We start from the raw sequence: 23615 nt of genomic DNA on the forward strand, positions 1-23615 counted from the left end.
GAAACTTAGAATTTAGTTTTGTGCATACAGGGCAACTTTTGAATCCTCCTCCCAAATGTGAAACCAACACTAAATTATTCTGGAGCACTTGGTACTAGTCCTGGCATGATAATAAAAGAGGATAAAGCTATGATCAGGTTTTTAAGCTATACACAATATTTTAGGATTATTTCAAGAGGTTCATGAGCTGATGTATATATATATATGCATATATTTAATTATCTAACAATATATTTAAAAATATGTATACACATATATATTTAATTTCAATAGTTTTGGGGGAACAAAACTATTTTGTTTTTGGTTATATGGCTAAGCTCTTTCGGGGTGATTTCTGAGATTTTGGTGTACCTATAGTCAGAGCAGTGTACACTGTACCCAATGTATAGTTTTTCATCCCTTGCCCCCTTCACCCTTCCCTGTAAGTTCCCAAAGTCCATTGTGTCCTTCTTATGCCTTTGCATACTCGTAGCTTAGCTCCCACTTATAAGTGACAACATACGCTATTTGGGTTTTCATTTCTGAGTTACTTCACTTAGAATAATGATCCATGGGCTGATATTTGAGAACATCAAATGTATGGTGATAAAAACTTAGGTTTTAGAGTCATATCTGAATTTATATTTTGTAACTGCTTCTTGCTAGCAATGTATATTTAATAAATCACTAAATTACTCTATGACCCAGTTTTCTCATTTGAACCTTGTAGGAATAATGGCTAATATTGACTCTTTATGTTAGAATAAACCAGGCTCTAAAGACAACAGGCTTCATATTTCCCCAAAACTAGGAATAAGTGGAGTTGCTGTCTAAAATTTTTTTAACACATGGTATAAAGTCCTATTTTGGCTTACTTCTCTGGGCTGCCACAGAGACGGGCAACCACAGAAACCTACCCTGGTGTCATAGCAGTCAGGGTCAGCCCCTTCCACACAGCAGGCTTCGGTCAAGGAGACAACTTCCTTCACAAGCTGGCTGACCTGTTCAAACGTGCCACTGGGAAATTTTCTACTGTACAGAACTAGTGACCTGAGGGGAAATAAGAAAATATATCAATTAGAACTGAAATTTTTTTTTTTTTTTTTTTTGAGACAGAGTCTTGCTCTGTTGCCCAGGGTGGAGTACAGTGGTGTGATCTCAGCTCACTGCAATCTCCACCTCCTGGGTTCAAGCGATTCACCTGCCTCAGCCTCCCGAGTAGCTGAGACTACAGGTGGGCACCACCACACCTGGCTAATTTTTGTATTTTTAGTAGAGATAGGGTTACACCATGTTGGCCAGGATGGTCTAGATCTCTTGACCTCGTGATCTGCCCTCCTCGGCCTCCCAAAGTGCTGGGATTACAGGCGTGAGTCACTGTGCCCAGCCAGAACTGAAACTTTTTTTTTTGCATTTTGGCACATAAATACGAAACCTGTTCAATGTTTAAATGAAATATTGTACACATTTACTTCTTTATTTGACTACTGAAAAAAATGAGGTTTAATTTAAAAAGCAGATTTTGTTCTAGGCAAATTTATCTTGGAAAGCAGCAGAAATTGAACTTAGGGCTTCCATCAAACCAGTCTGGTGTTGTCCTTCTTAAGCCTCCCCAAATGTAGTTGCTCTGCACCTCATTGCCTTGGTTTCCCAGATTCCTGGAATGTACTGTTGCATTTTAATTGAAATTAGAAAGCTATGCTTTACGTATTATCTTTGAACTCATTCATAAACTTACTGGTGACAAATTCTTAGACCGTGGTAACAAAAGGTCAACTGGAATCTCTGGCTGTCCTTAATTTGCTTGACTCCTGTGCCTACATTGGGCCTGGGGCTCTGTCCTCTTACTCTTGGCAAGGATTAAGGATTAACCTCCATGCTGAGTCAAAGTTACCTCACACTCAGTTTTGTCCAAGATCAAATCACCAAGAGAGGGAGTGGCTACTGCACACTTACAAGGATGTGAAGTCCTCCTTTCCCAGATGGGTGAATTCCTTGCAGACTTTATTCTTTTCATAATCCCGGCCTAGGAGGCAGAAATAGAAAAATTTGTATGTTTCCCCTTTTGATGACTATTATGTTACATGTACTTGTATAAAGTGATCTTCCACGTGGCCTATGGTGAAAAGTTGCATTTTCTCAATGTTAATATGCAATTTCATATTTTGGGGGCCTTTCTAGCTCTTCTGTCACATCGGGCCACAATTTTATGGCATTCTGTTATATTTTAGTCACCAGCAGAACCAAAGGAGAGAGTAAACTAATACTGAACATAGATGAGTCAAATGGTACATGTCGACTAGTGAGTCGGAAGCTATTGATATGGCAACTGTTAGGACCTATCTTTATAATGATACCTAAATGAGAATTGTTTTCCTTGCCTCCCTCTTTCCCACCCTGCTTCCTCCCTTCTTTCTTTTATTGTCTCAGTTTTACCTAAGTCCTGAAAAGAAAAAAAGAACAACAAATAAGTGGAGAGTGTCTCCACTCCAAGGTGAGGGGCTGGCGCCACTAATGCAGGACTTTAAAAGAGGTACAAGAGAGTTAGTGCTGCCACCTGTGCTCTGCTACTCGGCTCCTGGCTGTCTAAGGGAAAGCTAGGAATTCAGCTGGGGACAAGGTGGAAATCAGGTAAAGAATATTTTGGACAAAGTTAGTGTGGTGAGTCTGGGGGATGGTGGGGAGTGTTTCCTTTCACTTTCACGTAGTGACAAGGGCTTCAAGACACCACTCAGCGCTTGACAGGGGACTCTTGGAGTTTGGGGTGTAATGGACAGGTGTCTGATTCAGGTTGGAGAAATCTAGAGGGCGATGGGCTTGCTCCTCCAAGTGGCCTGAGAACAAGGCAGAGGACTGGGTGGGAAGCTGTCGTGTGACCTGCAGACCTGATGTAGCTCAAGCAGGAGAGTGATCTGGCCAGGAGTTTTCTTAAATGTATTTCCCCCAGTCCCAGCTCCATCCCCAAAAAAGTGCTATCTACAGAGCAGTGGACTGCCAACAGTTGGGTCTCTGTGTGGAGGTAGACAATTTGAAAACCAGGGGCCCAGAGGAGAGGCTTAAGGTGCCAGCTGCATATTCGAGATCTCCAGGAATAACGAGGGAGAGATTCACCAAAGAACACAGTAAGAGAAAACGGTAGCTTTGCACACCTTCATAACCAGAGGAGACAACCTTGGCTCACCATGCTGCCCACTGAAATTTTTGTCCATTGAATTGAGTTTTTCCTGCTGCTATCTCTCTTACTAGCTTCTCCTTTCCTGTGTTATCCCTGGAGGAGCTAGAAGCAACCTAGAGAGTAGGAGGAAGCAGGAAAAGAGAATAGGCAAAGAAGACGAGAGGCAGGTATCTGTGTCCCCCTTTCCCACCACAGGCAACAGGACAGAAACAGTCCTGAATGGGGGAGTAGCTTCAACTTTCAATGAATTAAAACATTTTTGACTATTAAATACAACTAGGCACTCTCAAGATGAAATGACATTGGTATTTGAGAGGGAACAGAAAAATCACAGGACCTGCTCTTGAGTTCATTCACGCTGCAGGAAAGAGCTAGTTACTGCAGAGGGAGATGAGTTCTTTACTAATCATGAGACCTTCTCATTCAGCATGTCCATCACGTATGTGAGAACACATCAGTCAGTGTTCTCCTAACCTGACTCATCATTTATGCAAATAAGCCCAGGAAATTTCCCTCCTGTGATGTTATATCTTCCGGAAAAATGTAGGAAGTATATAAATGGCCTACTCTCTGTTTTAAGTGGCTGTAACTTTTAGTGGTTTGTCCTTCTCACTTTAAATGTTGGGAAAGTTATCTCAGGTGACATGATGGTAACTGCTGTCAGGCATTAATCCCAAAGATGTCCTCTCCTCTCTAACAGTCACAATTCTATGGAAGACTGTGTAAACATATGCCTGGGTGGAAATTTCTATCTGATGGCTTGCAGCAGAGGTGGTGGTGATTGTATACAGACTTGAAAGGGTTGAATTTTTTTTTTTAAGATTCTCTTTAGGACTCATCAAATTAATGTCACCTGTTTAATGTCACATTGCCTGTAAAGGAAGCAGTTGCAGCATGTATTTTTTTGGATGGATGTCCCCCAAAATATTTTTGAGGTGAGAAAAGTCAGATTTGATAATTGTGAGAAAAAGATATTCTTCAGTAGCACTTTTTAACAAGAGACTTACTCAATCACCCTCAAAAACACCTGGAAGGTGGAAAAGAACACGCATACCTGAATCCTGAGTCTGATGTTATTTTGGCAACCAGGACAAGGCCGTAGGTTTGATAAAGCTAATTGTCAGTGGAACGAAAACAGCCACTTGCAACAAACCTCTGTTTTGTCTGAGGACCTTCACATCAAGTACATTTTCTGAAACGTATTGATTAGTTTACAAGGTTGGATATTGTGACACGTTCCAAAGGTTAAGCAAGGCAGAAAACTTCCATTATTCATTAATGGTATTCTATGGAATTGAAGACTAGAACATAGAGAAAAAGAATTGGGGCTGGAACTGTCCTCATGTGGTGATGACTGTACTTATGATGTCAATAGTTGTTTTAGTTTGCTCCTAAAGCAGAGCTAGGAAAAATGGCTGGCAGTTATATGGCAGTAGATTTTAGTTCAGTGTAAGCAATCTTTATTCCAACTGTGGCTATTTTATAACTGAAATGAAAGCAGCCTTTTGAAGAGGTGAGTTTGTTTTATCATTGTAAATATCAAAATAGATTTAAACAACCATATATTGTAAAGATCCCTGAATTTAGTACAATGTATCCTCATCATCTATAAGATCACTTGCTGGGGATTATAAACTCGTCTCTTTTAAAAATAGTGAGAGATTATAAGGAATATTTTTTCCCGTGGCTTACTGTGTTTTAAGACACACACAAAATAGCTCTAATAAGAACTTCTTTTCCTTATAATAAGTAGGAGCTAAGTTTGTTTAAATTCACCCTACAAAATGGAAGAGGTTATTTTTATTAGTACTTCTCTTGTGACCATTCAATAACATGCAAAGTGAAATCCTGTATTCAAATGGGGTACCCCCAATGAACATTTTGAGAAATATTTTGTTTCTAACCTTCCAGATTCCGATTTCTCATTTCACTAAAAATGTAACGTTTCATTTAGTATATTATGGGAATGTGAGTGTGCATGTGAAGGTAGTGTAAATGGGCATTGCATGTTATCTCATTAAATCATTTGAATTGAATTAACTATTTGTGTTTGCACATAGCACTTTAGAATTCATGGGCATTATATACTGCTTTAGTTAGAATGCAAACTGATGAGAGAAAAGTTGGAAACTGGGTGGACTGCTTAAGGCTTAAAGTGGTTTTGAAACTATTTTTGCTGGAACACTCAGCCTTGGGCATAACAGGAAGCAACAGAGGAAGCTCAAGAGGGATATTGAGAAAGCTCAGAATTAGAATATAAAAATAACCTGTAGAGGAAGCCGTTGCACCATGATCTTTCAGGTGAACTACCCAAAATGTACTTCTGATAAAATAATTTTATAAATGTATTTGTCCAAAGAGAAGATATCTAGCTTACAAGAGAAAGCCAATGTATGTTAATCATTGTCTCAATTTGCAAATACAGCAAATAAATACTAAAGTTAATTTGCAATGTGATTACTACGAATTGATTCCCCATTCCATGGAATACTGTTTAATAAATGTTTTTAGTGTAAAACCAGTTGAGCCCACTCCAATTCATACAGTTAAATCCTGTCGCAAATGAACTGTAAATTATATGCTCTGTTTTCAAATGTACCATTTGGTTATAAAGAAGGTGATTTGGACTTTGATACCGCCCTAGTAAATATTGCCGTAATCTTAGTGACTCTGATGAAATCACTTTCACATCAAGTGACCCCCCACAGTACTAAGTGTTTACTAATTTCACCAACAGAATTTTTGCCTTTTGTGATAGCATGTACCACTTTTTATCTATATTGTGAAACATTCTGGTAAGTCTTGTTTAATTCTGAACTTTTGAAAGCCAGTGTGGTTTATTTTCAGGAAATCTCTGCTGCTTCAGGCACCTTACCTCTGCCAACAGAGTTGACAATATTCATTCATACATGCAACAGATATTTTGTGAGGCTTACTTTGTGCCAGGCATTGGGTTCAATATTGAATCTGAACATACAGTGGAGCCCAAAATAGACACACTCTTGCCCTCGTGTAACTTTCGTTCCAATGGGGATAGCTAATAAGATACTGTCTTGTTACAAAGTTTATTGTAGTAGGTATTTGCATGCCTTCACTATTACTAGTCTTTCACTAAAACCTAATTTGGTTCCCTAGAACAGTTATTTGTATACCAGGAACATAAATGGATCCTAAATAACAATGACATAAATAAGTGCTCATATAGGATGCTAGGAACTGTCTCAAGTTGCTGTTTTCCTATTGTGTTCTGGAGAATCATGGGCTTTAACAGCTCTGTTGGGCATTTTATATTTTCACAATTTCATTTCTTTGACATTTTTATTTCTATTCTGTACTGACACAAAAGCTCAGTATATTTGTTAGTATTTTTTAAAATAAATTTACCTTTTAAGAATATGGTTTGCAGTGTTTATTCAAACTAGTCAGGCATGATATTGTTGATTTCACAGTAGTGAATTTACTTAAATAGTAAACATTATTGAGTTGGTTTAGGAAGCTGATCTGGTTATAAGAGATTTCTATATCACTACAAATATTGCCAATGAAAAAGTGTGAGCTTGAGTCAATGGAAAGAAATTCAAACCTTTTAATACTATACCCAGAGACCCACATGACATTGATAGATAAACTAATCTAGAAGTTAATGGCACCTCGTAGTATGATATCAGTGGAACAAACTGATCATCCGTTCAGACTTTGAAAATTCAAACACAAATGAAAACAGCAAAAGATATATAATCATTGGGTTAATTACTCAGAAACTGCAACTGCAATAGGAGGCAGCATCACAGACTCACTCAAACTAATGTCCTTGGGTTCACCTCGGGTGGTTGCCTGTCCTTTGTGACACTCACCAAAGTCCCAGAGTGAGTATTTTTTTTTTTTCTCCATGCATCTTATCCCACCTCTCTTCCCTTTTGTGGGTTGGTTACCTCCTCATCTATAATTGGTTTTGTAAGAGTAAAGATAGAGGAGGAGGTTTCCCTCTTCCACTTTTGGGATGGATAAAGATGATATCCCCTGAATTTAACTTGGAAGCTCAGAATACATTGAAGCACTTAAGTTCTAAAGCAATATAGGAATACATAATAATAACATCATGATAACAATTAAAATTTGAGTGCCAACAATTTGGTGGTACGGTTTTAAATATTTGACATATATTACCTGCTTTAATCCTCACAAAAATTCTATGAGGTTTGTGGTTATCACAGTTTACATCCCATGTTTACTACCTATTTTTATGCATCATTTTAAGAACTTCATTTCTGTATTTAAATTATTTCTATGAAAATTGTATTTTAAATTCTAAATAACATATAACTTTTTGAGCACATTTTGTCCGTGAGTTAGATAATTACTCTATTGAAATTTAGTGCTCTTCATTTTATGGTATCGAAAGATTCATTATTATTCATGCCTGTCTAAAATCTTAATCTCAGACTATCAGCCCTGGAAGTCATTCTTATTCTTCATTTTCTCTCTTAAAAAAAAAAAAGTTTGCAGGGTTTGGCACAGGAAAACAGAAAGGTAAGCAGGTTGGTTGAAAGACTCAGACGCTTTGGTCTTAGTAGCGACAGAGACTTGAAGTAATACTCACTAGACGTTTGCTGATAGATCTTATAAAGGAGGCATATACTAATATTTCCTTTAAGCAAAATTGTCCTTATTTTCCATGAAAGTACTTTGAGGGAAAAGCTCATGTCTAAATTTTTAGGTCCTGGATGCTTGGCACAATTCTGGACATTCCCATAAAAGTCACTTCATTAAGCAAGTATTATAAAATCTGAAGAAAGTATCATTCATCAAGGGATGGCACAGTCATAGTTCCACATGGCACTCCTTTGATAAGGTGATATAAACAGTAAGTGGTGGTGATTCTGCCTCCCTGGCTAGCTGCATATGATCTATCTCAATTAAAACTTGAGAAAACATCAACTCAAAATGGATTTAAGGCTTAAATATAAGACCTGACACTATTAAATGAATACAAGAAAACATAGGGGAAAAACTTCATGATGTTGGTCTAGGCAATGAGTTTTTTGGACATGACCCTGAAATCACAGTCAACAAAAGCAAAAATAGGCAAATCGGGTTGCATCATCCTAAAAGGCTACTGCACAGCAAAGGAAAAATTAACAAAGTGAAGAGACAACCCACAGAGTAGGAGATAATATTTGCAAACCACATGTCTGATAACAGGTTAATATACAAAATATGTAAAGAACTCAAACAACTCAATAACAAGAAAATGAATAACCCATTTAAAACATTGGCAAAGAACCCAAACATACATTTCTCAGAAGAAAACATACAAATGGCCAACAGGTTCATAAAAAATGTTCAACATCAGGAATCATTAAAGAGATGCAAATTAAAACCACAATGAGATATCACCTCACACCTGTTAGAATGGCTATTGCCAGAAAGATTGAAAGATAAGCATTGGCAAGTATGTGGAGAAAAGGGAACTCTTTTCCACTGTTGGTGGAAATATACATTAGTATAGCCATTATGGAAAACAGTATGGATGTTTCTCAAGAAACTAAAAATAGAATTACCATAGGATTTAGCAATACCACGTCTGGGTATTAATGAGTTGAAGGAATGTCTGGTCTCCCATGTATACTGTAGCATTATTCACAGCTACAAAGATACTGAAACAACCTAAGTGTCCATCAACAGATTAATGGATAAAGAAAATGTGATGTATTTACACAATTGAATACTATTCAGCCTTAAAAAGAGAAGGAAGGGAATTCTGTCATTTGTTATAACATGGATGATCCTGGAGAACATTATGTTAAGTAAAATAAGCCAGGTACAGAAAGAAAAACACTGCACTATATTATACATGGAATCTGAAAAAGTTGAACTCACAGAAGACTGAATTGATGGTTACTAGCGACTGCAGGGAGAAGAGGAGGGAGGGAATGAGGAGCTGCGGGGAAAATAGTGCAAAATTTCAGTTAGACAGGAGATTTCAGTTAGTTAGACAAAATTTCAGTTAGTTTTGAGACCGATTGTGCGTCAGGGTGACTATAGTTAATCATGCATTTTATATTTCAAAATAACCTGAGTAAATTTCAAATGCCTCACAAAAAATGATAAGCAGTGAGATGATAGAGGAGTTCATTGATGATTTTATCATTTCCTATTACATACAGATATCAAACTATTCCATTGTGCCCCAGAAACGTATGTAATTATAATTTGCCAATTAAAAAAAAATACATTTTAAACCAGAAAACACTGTGCATGGGTGATTTCCTTTCACCGTTTCTATCAACATACACATCTCAATGACTACTGAAGTTATAACTATAAACTGAAATCAAATTATGCAATCTAACGGAGAGGATATATTGTACATGTATCATTATTTATGTCTCTGTCATCACACATGTTTTTGTCAAACAGATCCCCCGAGCCATTTAAATGCATATTAAATCCAACAAATAGCATTATCTTGTATAGGAAAATTTCTATTTTAAAGATTAATAATTTATCTTTTTAAAATTATAAGAAGTAGATATTTGTATATTAATTTTTAGTATGGCCAAAACAGTTTTATAGTGCTTGTCTGCTACAGTGTTGTGTTAGCAAGATTTTTTTTATGAATGGAATATAATTTTCTAATTTTCTTATTAAATCTCAGTGAGAAACTGAAGGCTTATTATTGGACAGTTGTAAGAGCTATAATTTAAATGGGAAATTTTACTGTCAAGTACTCAATACTATTTTGTGTTACCTATTGGGATATACATTGCTTTAAGTGCTTTTATAGCACTTCATTTGTCTTAGTAAGGCTAAAGAGAACCTTTTAAACAAAGGAATTAATAATGAGCTTTGCAGTATCATGTAGATGGAAAATGGAATGCCAATGTTTTCTACAGAATATTAATTCTAGATATTACATTCCAATTGTCAACAGGATATAATTCCTTAGACATACTTGCTAAGAAAACTTAAAAGGAGCACTCACTTCAATGTTAGCCTAGTCAACAATCCAACTATGTATTTTGTTATTTATATTTTTTAAAATCTAGTATGTGTTTGTCAAATAAAAGTATGCTCATTTTAAAACCAATTATTACCTAACATTTGCAGCAGAACTGAAAAATATCAAAATAACAAATTTACTTTCATGTGTAGTCAAATTTGAAGACTGAAATGTGTTATTCTAAGATTGTGCTCTTGCTATTGTATTTTTTAATATATAACAAAATCACAGTTATTTCCATATAAAAATATTCTCACTCATAAGTGGGAGTTGAACAACGAGAACACATGGACACAGAGAGGGGAACATCACACAGTGGAGCCTATCAGGGGGTTGGGGGTTAGGGGAGGGATAACATTAGGAAAAATACCTACTGTAGATGACAGGCTGATGGGTGCAGCAAACCACCATGACACGTGTATACCTATGTAACAAACTGCACATGTATCCCAGAACTTAAAGTATATATATGTATATGCATACTTTATATATACACACACACACATATTTATGTAACCCACACAGGAATTCAGCTGCATCAGCAGATATGAATGTGAAGGACATGTGTAACTATGTAACACTCCTTGTATATTCCAATAAATCTTTCTAAATCAGCTTTCAGAAAAAAGTTATGTAAGTTTCACTTCTCTAGGATGAGAAACACAATTGGTTAAATGTAAACACATTTAAACAATTCATATGTGATTTCATTTACAGAGAATAAAAATGGCTAGTAACTAATTATTTTGCCTATTTTAAATGTAAAGATACAATCATTTGTTAATATTATTTTCTTTAGGTAGTGTTAAACCTCAAGGTACTATTTTAACACGACACCCAGGTTAGCAAGTCCAAATGCTTGTAGGATCTAGGAACCACACAAGTTACATTTGATCCAAGGGAAGAAAGCATTAAATGCCCAATGGTGAGAACTGAGTGTTTAGTCCAAAAGGAGGAGTAGCAATTCAGCTCCAGTTCATCATTGCCATGTGAAAATTCGACCCTTATTACCACATATTCCTGTGTTTCCAGAGAAGCTAGAAATCTAGATTTTTATGTGGAATCTCCAGGTTTTAAAATGTTGACACGTTAAATGAGACTTTAAAGACAGACTTAGATAAACTTTGTTGGCCCAAACCATGAGGGCGAAAGAAAACATCCATAGGAGTCTGTATTTTATCATGATTTAAGATAGAGACTTTGGATACAGACCACCTGGATTTGAATTCCTTCTTCCCTGGATAATAGTGATACCACTGGCAAGTTGCTTATCTTCTCTGTTCTTCCTCAGTTTTTTCATTTGTAAAATGAAGATGATCGTATCCTCAGGAAACAGAATATTGCTGCCAGTTATTATTATTATTATTAGCTAAATCCAGTTAGTTTGTGGTCATTGTTATACACATGAGTGTTATATATATATATGTACATAGCTATCTACACACACACACACACACAAACGTACACTGACACATCAGTTACCTACTGGGAACATGGCATCATATGAAAGAAAACTCTAAAGTCACCAATCTTTAAGGAACTTGAGTCTGATGGTAGACATAAGTACACAAAGTCCCAATTTTGTAATATTACACAAAAATTTATTGAACACCTACTAAATGCCAAGTAGTGTTCTATAACTGGGAATTACAGGAAATAACAAAAGTTCTTAATTTCACAAAACTTACATTCTACATTTGTTACGATAAGCAAATGAACAACCAGTGATAAGGTAAGGTACTAGGTGCTAAGAAGAAAAAATAAATCTAAGTAAGGGGATAGAAGATAATGGAGTGGTAGGTGTTATTTGTGGTAGTTTGGCTAGGGAAGCCCCCTCTGTAAATAGACTTGGAGTAGATGCCTGAAGAAGGTGAGGAAGGGAGCTATGAGAATATCTGGACAATTAATATTCCAGGAAGAGAGAAGAGGTAGTGCAAAGCCCTGGCGTACCAAGGACTTAGAGTGTGAGATAATGTGGAGGCCAGTGCGGTCAGATCAGAATGAATGAGAAAAATAGGAGAGAGAGAGGGAGAGAGAGGGAGAGGAAGCAATGGGTAGAATGAAGAAGTTAGGTGACCAAAAATATTGGGGAAGGGCATCATCAATTCCTTTTAGAGGTTTCTTCATCTTGTCTTCTCCTAAATAGATTAAGCTGATGACATTTTAGAGAGTGCACACACTTATCCTTATAATACATAATGGTGACTGCATATGTGGCATTGCACCTGATATCAATAAGATGAAACATTGCTATTGATTTTCAGGGAGGTTAACATTGCTCTCAATGAGAGCTGTATGTCTTCAGCCCTTGTGTAGGGCTGTTTTGACAGGGAAGGAAGAGAAGGAAAAGCGTAGCTCACCCACTAACCCAAAGGGAACTTTCTTCTTGCAGTTTTATATCATGTTTAATAAAAAAAAATGCTGTGAATGAAATGCTTAAAGCAAAAAGGAAAATGTTCATAATAGAAACCTGTTTTTGCCAACAGCTCTTATCAACTGCAGTGGTTTATTTCCTGTTGGCATGATTACCTTAATAATTTTCTAGCTATGTCACAAGCATCTGATCTTTGACAAACCTGATCAAAACAAGAAATGGGGAAAGGATTCCCTATTTAATAAATGGTGCTGGGAAAACTGGCTAGTCGTATGTAGAAATCCAAAACTGGATCCCTTCCTTACACCTTATACAAAAAATTAATTCAAGGTGGATTAAAGACTTAAATGTTAGACCTAAAACCATAAAAACCCCAGAAGAAAAGCCAGGCAATATCATTCAGGACATAGGCTTGGTCAAAGACTTCACGACCAAAACACCAAAAGCAATGGCAACAAAAGACAAAACAGACAAATGGGATCTAATTAAACTAAAGAACTTCTGCACAGCAAAAGAAACTACCATCAGAGTGAACAGGCAACCTACAGAATGGGAGAAAATTTTTGTAACCTACCCATCTGACAAAGGGCTAATATCCAGAATCTACAACGAACTTAAACAATATTACAAGAAAGAAAAACAACCCCATCAAAAAGTGGGCAAAGAATATGAACAGATACTTCTCAAAAGAACACATTTATGCAGCCAACAGACACATGAAAAAATGCTCATCATCACTGGCCATCAGAGAAATGCAAGTCAAAACCACGATGAGATACCATCTCATACCAGTTGGGATGGCAATTATTAAAAAGTCAGGAAACAACAGATGCTGGAGAGGATATGCAGAAATAGGAACACTTTTACACTGTTGGTGGGAGTATAAACTAGTTCAACCATTGTGGAAGACAGTGTAGCGATTCCTCGAGGATCTAGAACTAGAAATACCATTTGACCCAGCCATCCCATTACTGGGGATATACCCAAAGGATTATAAATCATGCTATTATAAAGACACATGCACACATATGTTTATTGTGGTACTATTCACAATAGCAAGGACTTGGAACCAACCCAAATGTCCATCAATGATAGACTGGATTAAGAAAATGTGGCATATATACACCATGGAATACTATGCAGTCATAAAAAGGATGAGTTCATGTCCTTTGCAGGGACATGGATGAAGCTGGAAACCATAATTCTGAGCAAACTATCACAAGGACAGAAAACCAAACACCACAAGTTCTCACTCATAGGTGGGAGTTGAACAATGAGAACCCTTGGACACAGGGTGGGGAACATCACGGCCTGGGCCTGTCGTGGGGTGGGGGGCAGGGGGAGGGATAGCATTAGGAGAAATAACTAATGTAAATGTGGACTTAATGGGTGCGGCAAACCAACATGGCACATGTATACCTATGTATCCAACCTGCACGTTGTGCACACGTACCCTAGAACTTAAAGTATAATAAAAAACAAAAGAAAACTTGAATGGAAAAAAAAAGAAAAGAAGAAAATGCAAAAAAAAATTATTTTTAGTGCTCTGTTAACAGTGTAACTTAAAACAGATTTTTTTTGGTGTAGTTTAATTTTAAAAATCAATTTTTATAAATGTTTCCTTATCATTAAAGGTCACTTCTCTATCTGCAAGTTAAAAAAAAAACAATTTTGTAGCTGTATCACTAGTCTTTGTTACTTGGTTTCTTTGGAAGGGAAGAGGGAAAGATACATTGTATATTAATATTCCATCCATTTCAGTCCTAGGGGAAGAAGCCTCTTGTAGGCAACTGGCGAAGACTGCCTTGTTGCTTCTCATAAGGTGGCAAAAGTGGACATTTTCTTATGACACTATCCAGATTTAGCAGGATAAGTAAGCTCTTTTCTCCAAGATGTACCCAGTGGCTTGGGAACAAGATTTCCAATGTTGTTTGATAGGAGAGGGCTGGCTTAACTGGAGCCTGTCCAGTAAAGGTTCATCCGTAACAGTATCTATTTTAGACCCAAGGTTTCCAAAGAATAGTTCCATAGGTATAGACATTGTAGAAAAGAGTCAATATGTTGAGACACTCAGAGTTAGATAAGATTTCTTTCCTGTAGTGTTTCTCAGAACCTTTAGGACAACAAAGGCATTGATGGTGAAACCACCAAGGAGGAATAAAGTATGGCTCATTTCTTTTTCTTTTTCTTTTTTTTTTTTTTTGAGACGGAGTCTTGCTTTGTCACCCAGGCTAGAGTGCAGTGGCCGGATCTCAGCTCACTGCAAGCTCCGCCTCCCGGGTTCACGCCATTCTCCTGGCTCAGCCTCCCGCGTAGCTGGGACTACAGGCGCCCGCCACCTCGCCCGGCTAGTTTTTTGTATGTTTTAGTAGAGACGGCGTTTCACCATGTTAGCCAGGATGGTCTCGATCTCCTGACCTCGTGATCCGCCCGTCTCGGCCTCCCAAAGTGCTGGGATTACAGGCTTGAGCCACCGCGCCCGGCCGGCTCATTTCTTAAATATGTTTGCTCACAGAAACTTCTTTTCAAGATAAGTCTTGAACGTTATATATTTTTAAACAGGTGCTTAAATAAATGCTGTGAGTGGTCAGCTCTCTAGAACTATAACAGCTAGAGAAAACTGCAATCCAAACCAATCCCCCACAAAACAAGGATATTCAGAACCTAAGAGTCCTCAGAACTCCCTTAACCTGTACACTTTGTAACTTCCTGCCAGGAGAGAACACAGCTAGCTTCTAAGTAAACTGCTGACTTGGTCTTTGGGTCATGCTCAGGTATTAGAGAATAGAGAATTGATAGATCAGGACTACTCCCCCCAAATATTGAATGTTACTGCTTACAAGTGTATTATGTATGTCTCAAGATATCATCTGGAATATGGCACATTGGTTATAAGAATGAAGCTTAGATCTTCAAGGGGACTGACTGGAGGTTTTTAGCATCCATTTCGTCAGAATCTGAGCACTGCTGAGAATGTTGAAGTAGAGATTGCAGAATGCTCTGTTATTCTCCAAAGGACAGTGTCATTCTTTGAGGTGAAGCCAGTGCACACCTATTGAGTCAGTAGTCTAAGATGGTGATTCATGCTCCTGGTTATGGCCTCCATCTATAATTCCAATTCCTAGCCATTATTGGACCTTCTGTGTTTGAAGATCCTGATCTGAACCTGCTTCAGTAGGATTTTTCAGGATCAGATCTGCCCCAGCAAATCCTTGGCCAAAAGAATAAGACTTAAAGGGATTTCTTGGAACATGGCCTATTCAGAGGTCTTATAAGGGACACAATTTATGTTGCTTTTTTATACCCTGCACTGTCTGGGAAAGACTTTGTAGTCTTACCTAAGGACGCATAGCTTACTTAAGAATTGATGGGTAAGACAAGAGTTAAAATAATTTGAATGATCATAGTAAGATCAAGGAAAAGTAAATGTAAGAAGAATAATAAAAAGTCAAGAGCAAGGTTATGCATGTCACAGTTAATAACTGATAATTCCTGAGAACACACACTTTATTCCACTGGTAAAATACATTACTAATATGAATAATAGTGTATCAATTAGGTGAGGCTGTTAACCAACAGCACTAAATGAAAAACTTAATTTTACAAAGCAGGATAAATGCAGATTTCCCTTGTGAACATTAAAGAATCAGCCAGAAAAGTAAATTGAACTAATTATGAAAAGTTTCCCAGCTGTAGAATTCATAAAGTTGTATACTTCACATAATCTTAGTTTGTGTCATGTAAAAAAGTTTTTAAACATTGCCCAAAGATGAAGACACCATCTGAAGAATAATTTTAATGAAAAATATATCTCAATTATATTATTTGTGGTTGTGTTTCATAGCTATAGAAAAATTTTATGTGAGGGGTATTTTAAAAAATACCGTGCATTTTCAAATATTGCATGTATGGGATTCGTTTAAGGGGATCAAAGGAATCTCTAAGTTGACATCATGCATCATTGGCATGGCATATTACACTCTCAATGGTAATAAATATTTGAAGTCTTAGTAAATGCTTAATGGTGGATCACAGTCTTTATTTGCATTATCTTGTAACAATTAGCAAATGTCTAATTTTAAATCATTCTCTTTAGGTCTTGCTTATCAACAAAGGAGGGATGGATAATTGACAAATTATATAACTACATTTACTTTCTTTGACAAAATTCTTGTGTTGATTTTTTTGTAGATTCCAATTCAACATTACATGGCATTGTGGAGCTCTGATTAATGCCCCTATGGTCCTTATGCCTCTCCCCAACATATTCACCAGTTCTTCTGTTTCTTACATTTTATTTCATTTTTTAAGTGATACTATAAAGTTAAACTAGTAAGAGTTCCTGTAAATGGTCACAACAAAAGAAATCTTACCTCTCTCTAAAGCATGTCCAAATGCCACAGCAAGCAGTAATACCAGGACCCTCTTCATTTTTCTACCAGAGTCTTGCAGCACCTCCTGTCTCCTGTAGGTGACCATGTAAATGGTGGCAGCCAAAAATAATTGGTTTCCTTTTTACGAAGATTCCTGACTATGAATTAATCAATTATTAATCTCTACACAGAAGTAAGGGGCTGTTATCTTTGGCCCAAAAGAGATAAAATAATATCAATCAAGGTAAATAGACACCTTGGGGATACTGTAGTGGAAAATCTAGGAGATTTTAATCATTAACTTTGTCAAACTGCAAAAGAGGCAAGGTATATAGATTATTTTCCACTGCTGTTCCTCACTAAAGTTTACTTAATATGTTAGTAATGGACACCTTCTCCCCCCGTATAGGGCTATGTGTCTTCTTTGGACACCCCACCTTTCTCATATGTAAGTGGAAAATTGGAAACTGTCTCTTTACCTCTCTTCCTCTCTTTGTTTAAGTCTACTACAAATAAGCATTACCTTAAAATATTGCAGATCAGATGTTCTAAGTAATAAGGGGAAAAAAGAGTTAAAGCCTATTCAGCATAATATTTTAAATCCATAATTCTGATGCTATGAAGTAATTTTATTTGAGATGATGGCATAGTACTTTGTATTTCTATGCTATGTTACACTTTCTGAAGCACAGGCATATATATTAAAAATAACCTTTGAAGTGAGGCAAATAACTGGAGAGGTTAAATGGCTCACCACTGCCAATCATAAAAAGTTAGTGGCAAATATTGGACTCCCTACAGTGATTTTAAAGCTCCTTCTACTAATAGTTCACAACTAGTATACTTTATGGGCATGAAATTTGAGAGCTCAGAGAGGCCCTGTAAGACATGAAATCCAACATCTTCATTTTCCAGAAGAGTGAATTGGGCACTGAGTAAATTCTCTGACTTGTCTAGAGAGTCACAGGTAGACCATTCACTGGAATTAGATGAGTTCCACTCCTGGATTTTGCAGTAGCCCTCTTTTCAGGAAATGGTCAGGTTCAGGTTGTTACACAGGCTCTAAAATCAAATCCCTACTCAGCTTTCATAGCTGTGTAACCTTCGGAAATTTATTTTGCCCCTCTATGTTTCATTTTCCTCATATGCAACGTGGTGATAAGTCAGTACATTTGACACAACATTGCTATGAGGTTAATTAAGGTAATCTGGGTGCAGGGTTCATGGTAACATCCATCACATAGTGACATGGATTAATGTCACCTATTACTCTTATTCTAGTTCTTGCCACTTTCTCCCACTGGCATTCCAAATTTATAGTATCTGAGAAGGTCAATGGAACTAATGAGGCCATTGGAACTCAGTGGAAGAGTTTAAAGCCAGTTCTGTGTCCAGGGTCTCACAGACAAGTGATTTAAAACTTCATTATCAACTCAGTAACCAAGAATTATCTACATGGGCAGAGCCTGTCAAAATTTCAGTAAACCAATTTAGGTGGTTACAGGTTTAGTCACAGTTTCTATCTATATTGAAAATCCTTGGGTGTTATGTTCAGAAAATAGAGTCCAGCTAGTTGGAAAAAGATACCTATGCCAGATCAAAGCACAAGGATCTCTGTAAGGCCGGTGGAAATCCATATGGTTAAGGAGATAGCTTTCTTGTCCAAGAGCCAACTCTATCCCTTCGAGGATCAACTTCCTGATTACTGTAAATCTAAATTTTCCGTTCCCTTTGGCTGAATTCTTAGTTTACTGTGCAAGTTAATTTAAAAGTGTATTTTACTCCCATGGCAAATTATTTGGAAATGAAACTCCAAATGAGTGTGAAAAAGTTTAAAAAGTACTCAGAACCCCAAAACTCAGAGAGGTAGTAACACATTACCATATTGCTACAGTTTTCTTTTTTCTTTAAGATATTATACTGTATTTATACTTCTGTATCCCTTTTATTCAACTGTATTTCAGTCATCTGATTAGTTCCATTAAAAAGACACACTCAGATTATTTTCCACAAATTTTGATACAGAGTTTAAGATCTGCTCATTCTTTCATTTTTTAAAAAATTAAACTTTATCTCTGCTTTTGCAATAACATTTATCACGTTTGTTTAATGATAAACTACATGTAGCAAGAATTGCAACATCTCATTTAGATGCCCTCTTGAGAAATCTCTATACAAGCTGCCAAATGTATTCTCTTGACTGATTTTTTCTAAACGAAATTAGGCAAAACAGGCTAGTAGCTAAATATATGAGCCTTTTTTTATCAGTCTTATTTATGTAACTTTCCTTAATCTTTCAAACGTTGATTGCTTACTGTGATTCTAAAACTGGGAAGAAATAATCATAATTGGCCTAAATGAGAGGCCTCAAGCGACAATGATTACTCTAGTAAGTCAGATGGGGAAAAAATGGGTGAAAAAGACCAAATCAAACCTCCTCACATTGTCTATGACAGCAGCAGTTATAGCAACTCAGAAATGTATTACTGAAATATATATTTAACAAGATTTATTGAATATGTAAGCAGTAGAATTTTGCAGGAGCTGTTTTTCCTGTATAAAACTGATTTGAAGTAGCCTCTTTCCCTCTTTCCTCTGTTTCCATCTCGCCATTGGCTTCAGAGGAAACGCAGATCTCTCCCTAACTAGGGCTAGTTCCAGGCAAAATTGTGAGGCAGATAAAGCCTATCTTTAGTTCTTTTCTCTATCCCATGTCCCTTCTTTTAGTAAGGCTTAGTTACTAAAAGATAACACTGATACTTCTCTTTATCAGAACAGTATCTTTAACATTTTAATGCTGCCACAGGCTTCTTAAAAACTCTTACTGTACTCCTGTAGAAATGATCTTCTTCAGAATGATTTTGTCCAAGTGTTCTCTTCATTCAGATTCTCTTTATACTATTAAAATGCATTATCAGTATCTTTTCCTGATAAATGAACTGGTGAAATTGATATCAGTGGTTCGAAGCAACACCCTTAAAGTTGATGTACAGAGAGGAACAGAACACAATCCAGGTTTCAGGAAATTCTTATAGCCCAGATATTTAGCTATGATTGACTTCCATAAAAAATTCCAGTATCTTTGTAATAAATCTCTTTTTACTTAAGCTTATTCTAGCTGAATTTGCAATTAAAAGCATTCTAACTATCCTACCTTTAAATCATTCTCCCCTCTGTTGCTGTCATTATTGTTCAAAAATGCAAATAAGACTGTGTTACTGCGTCCCTATTTAAAATGATTTAGACCAATGCCTGTGCTTAAAGTTCATGAATTCATCCTACTTACCTCTAAAAAGGATTCTTTGCAGTGTATGTATATTAAAATTAAGTACAGCTGAACTGCTTGTGGTTCACTGAACACATTGTGCTATTGAGCTTTCCACAGTCTTTGTTCACATTCTTCTTTTTTCTCGTACTCTATTTTGTGTGTTTGTTGTCCCTTTTCTGTCGGCCTTTCATTTATTCATTTAACATATATTTAATTCATACCACTTTGTACTAAGTAACATGCAAGCTGTTGGTACTACCATGTCAAAAGATCTACATGGCTCTTCCCCTCATGGACCTTCTTAGTCTAACTAGGAAGACAGATGTTGAAGGCTAAATGACAAGTGTGCTGAGTTGTGAGGGTGCAGAGAATAGAAGGGGTAAGAGTAGATACAGTGAGAGCAGTGTGAAGACTGCTTTAGAAGTCCAAGCAAGGGATGACAGAAGTGTGGCCCGTGGTGCTGGCAGAGGCGTGAGATGATTTAAGAGACAGAATCATCAGGGAGTGGTAATTGACTAGACTTTGGCTGATGGGGGAAGAGTCAAGAGTTATGCTGAGGTTTCTAGCTTATGCAAGTGGTTGGATATTAATGCCAATCTCTGAAACAGAAGACACTGAAGAAGACACACAAGGAAGATGTGTTCAGGTGGAATTTGAGTAGGCAGCTGGGTCCATGATTCTGGAGCTTCGAAGACACCCAAAATTTCCAGGTTGTGCTGAGTCTACCTCTTCTGTGCTTTGCTCTTCCACAGTGCTCCTACTATAGCTAAGACACCTTCATTTTGGTATTCCCAACAGCTAGCACAGATAGAAACGGAATGTGGTAAACCCTCAGCCATAATCAGTTTAATGAAGGAATTTAAATGCCTAGAGAAATTTATCAACCCTGGATTTAAAAATGAAAGACTATGCTAGAATTCTGTAATTCATTTACGCTCTTTGAAATCCAGGTGTAATTTGAGTAATCATGGTTTTCATGAACAAGGCAATTCATTTTTAATTTTACTTGTATTTTCACACAAATCTGCAAATGATTTATTCGTATTTTAAAACAATAGGGGCCGTTATAGAAATATATTCCACAGAGTGCAGGAGTTCAGAAAATTCTGACAAATATAAACGAGTTTATTAACCAAATGGTTTCATTTTTAAAATAACAATTTGAGGTAAAATTAGAGATAAATTGACGTCTGCCATGACTCTCTTTACTAAGGCTGTAGTAGTTTATGAGGTCTTGTATAACAAACTGCCAAATAGGTTGGGCATGGTGGCTCGCACCTGTAATCCCAGCACTGTGGGAGGCCAAGACAGGTAGATCACCTGAGTTCAGGAGTTTGAGACCAGCCTGGCCAACATGGTGAAACCCTGTCTCTACTAAAAATACGAAAATTAACTGGGCATGGTAAGCAGGCACCTGTAATCCCAGCTACTTGGGAGGCAGAGGCAGGAGAATCGCTTGAACCCATGAGGTGGAGGTTGCAGTGAGCCAAGATTACACCATTGCACTCCAGCAGGGGGACAAGAGTGAGACTTCATCTCAAAAAAAAAAAAAGAAAAAAAAAAACAGAAAACAAAAAACAACAAAACAAAACAAAACAAAAAAACCCAAACTGCCAAATAGCCATAACTTTCCCCAAAACACTTTCATTAAGAAATATACATCTCTGAGGAGAAACATAGATATTTAAGAGAAATGATGGTTCAGACTAGATGCAAATGATTTTATCTTTTGCTCGAAAAAAAAAAGAGGGCAAAAAAGAAAGAAAGGAAAGAAAGAAAGAAAAAGAAAGAAAAAGAAAGAAAGAAAGAAAGAAAAAGAAAGAAAGAAAGAAAGAAAGAAAGAAAGAAAGAAAGAAAGAAAGAAAGAAAGAAAGAAAGAAAAGAAGTTGAAAATAGAATTTAAAAAATAGTCTAGGAGGAAAGTTTATATGAGACTTAGCTGATAATCACAGACAGGCAGCTACACCTCTTTCCACCTCTATTGTTCAGTGGAATGAGGAATGAAATAATAATCACTGTTAAATATATAGTCATAACTAGTTAACTGTCAGCTAAGTATCCTGAAGTAAAATATTTAGGTTCTTAGTATTTTTAAGTAAAAATATTTAGGTTCAGTTAATTAAAAAGAAATGGCTTTATAATAAGTTTTTACTGAACTATTTTCCAACACTGAAGCCAGGTAATTCATAGAAACAGGTCTGAATATTAGAACTATGTAATTACTTTTACAAGTATTGACAATTGTAGTATATTTTTACATTATGTATATAGAGAAAGGTGATAAAGAGAAAATGAAAGAATGGAGAAAAGAGAAGAAAAGATAAAATACAAAATGTGATAGAATGAGAAAATAAGCCAATATATACTAAAACATCCGTATGTGAACCACCCTGATAGATGTCCCCAAATGTACATATATACATTTAGATTTTAAATATATATATTTCCAGGAATAGAATGGAGTCCTTAAAAATAGAACAAATGTTAATTTTCATAGCCTGGCTAATCTTTGTTAAGAGCTTCTAATAATACAGTTTTCTATACATTCTGTAATGAACAGGACTCTAAAGAGGAAAAGGACTGGCAATTTGAATAATTAAAGCTGACCATTAAATTGGGTTATATGAGTGAGTTTAAAAAAGTTTTCAGGATCATATTGCAAAATAAGTTAAAATATTAGATGATCTAATAGATTCTTTTTTACTGAAGGATAAACGAATGTTCTCAGTTTTCAGGAATTTCTTTTTAGAGCCATCTAGAAAGTCAGGAAAAGGCAGAATAATGGCAGACCAAAGGTGCCCACACCCTAATCCCTGCAACCTGTAATTCTGTTATGTTACCTGGCAAGGGGGAATTGAGGTTGCATATAAAATTAATCAATTTAATTTAAAATATTTTCTTGGCTTATTAGGATAGGCTCAATGTTATTGCAAAGGTCCTTTAAGTGTAGAAGAATGAGGCAGAATGTCAGAATGAAAGAGATGTGAGAAGGAAAGCAGAGGTTGGAGGGATGGGATTGCTGACTTTGAAGATGGAAGGGATCTGTGAGCCAAGAAATGCAGGCAGCCCCTAGAAGCTGGAAAGGGCAAGAAAATGGAAAGGAGTGTTAAAGTCTCCAATTCCCATTGAGAGTTTTAGCATTTCCCCTTATAGTTTTTAGTCCATTGTGTTTTTGCTTCTTGAAATTTGAAGCTCTGTTATTACACACATACAGAATTATAATGATTATCTTTCTGACAAGTTATTCCTTTTAACAGTATGTCCTTCTTTATCTATGATAATACTTTGTCTTGAAATCTATTTTGTCTAATATTATTAGGTGGTTGCAAAAGTAATTGTGGTTTTTGCAATTAAAATTCATGCTCTTATTTAGTAGTTGTCTCTACTTTTACTTGCAATGGTAAAAACCATTTTTCACCAACCAAAAACTTTTGCACCAACGT

General features: G+C 36.5%; 1 protein-coding gene across 1 annotated transcript in view; it reads right to left on the minus strand.

The window, feature by feature from the left end:
- LOC105477319 (GC vitamin D binding protein) overlaps positions 1-17036 on the minus strand; it is a 44234-nt gene extending 27198 nt beyond the window's left edge. Inside the window, exons 1-3 of the mRNA XM_011733783.2 lie at positions 16905-17036; positions 1936-2005; positions 897-1029 (exon numbers count right to left, since the gene is read on the minus strand). Of these exons, the coding sequence (XP_011732085.2) occupies positions 897-1029; positions 1936-2005; positions 16905-17010 (309 nt within the window). The 5' untranslated portion in view covers positions 17011-17036. The remainder of the gene's footprint in view (positions 1-896; positions 1030-1935; positions 2006-16904) is intronic.
- Positions 17037-23615: the final 6579 nt, after the last annotated feature.

Source organism: Macaca nemestrina, chromosome 3, assembly GCF_043159975.1.
Source record: "Macaca nemestrina isolate mMacNem1 chromosome 3, mMacNem.hap1, whole genome shotgun sequence".
NCBI lineage: Eukaryota > Metazoa > Chordata > Mammalia > Primates > Cercopithecidae > Macaca > Macaca nemestrina.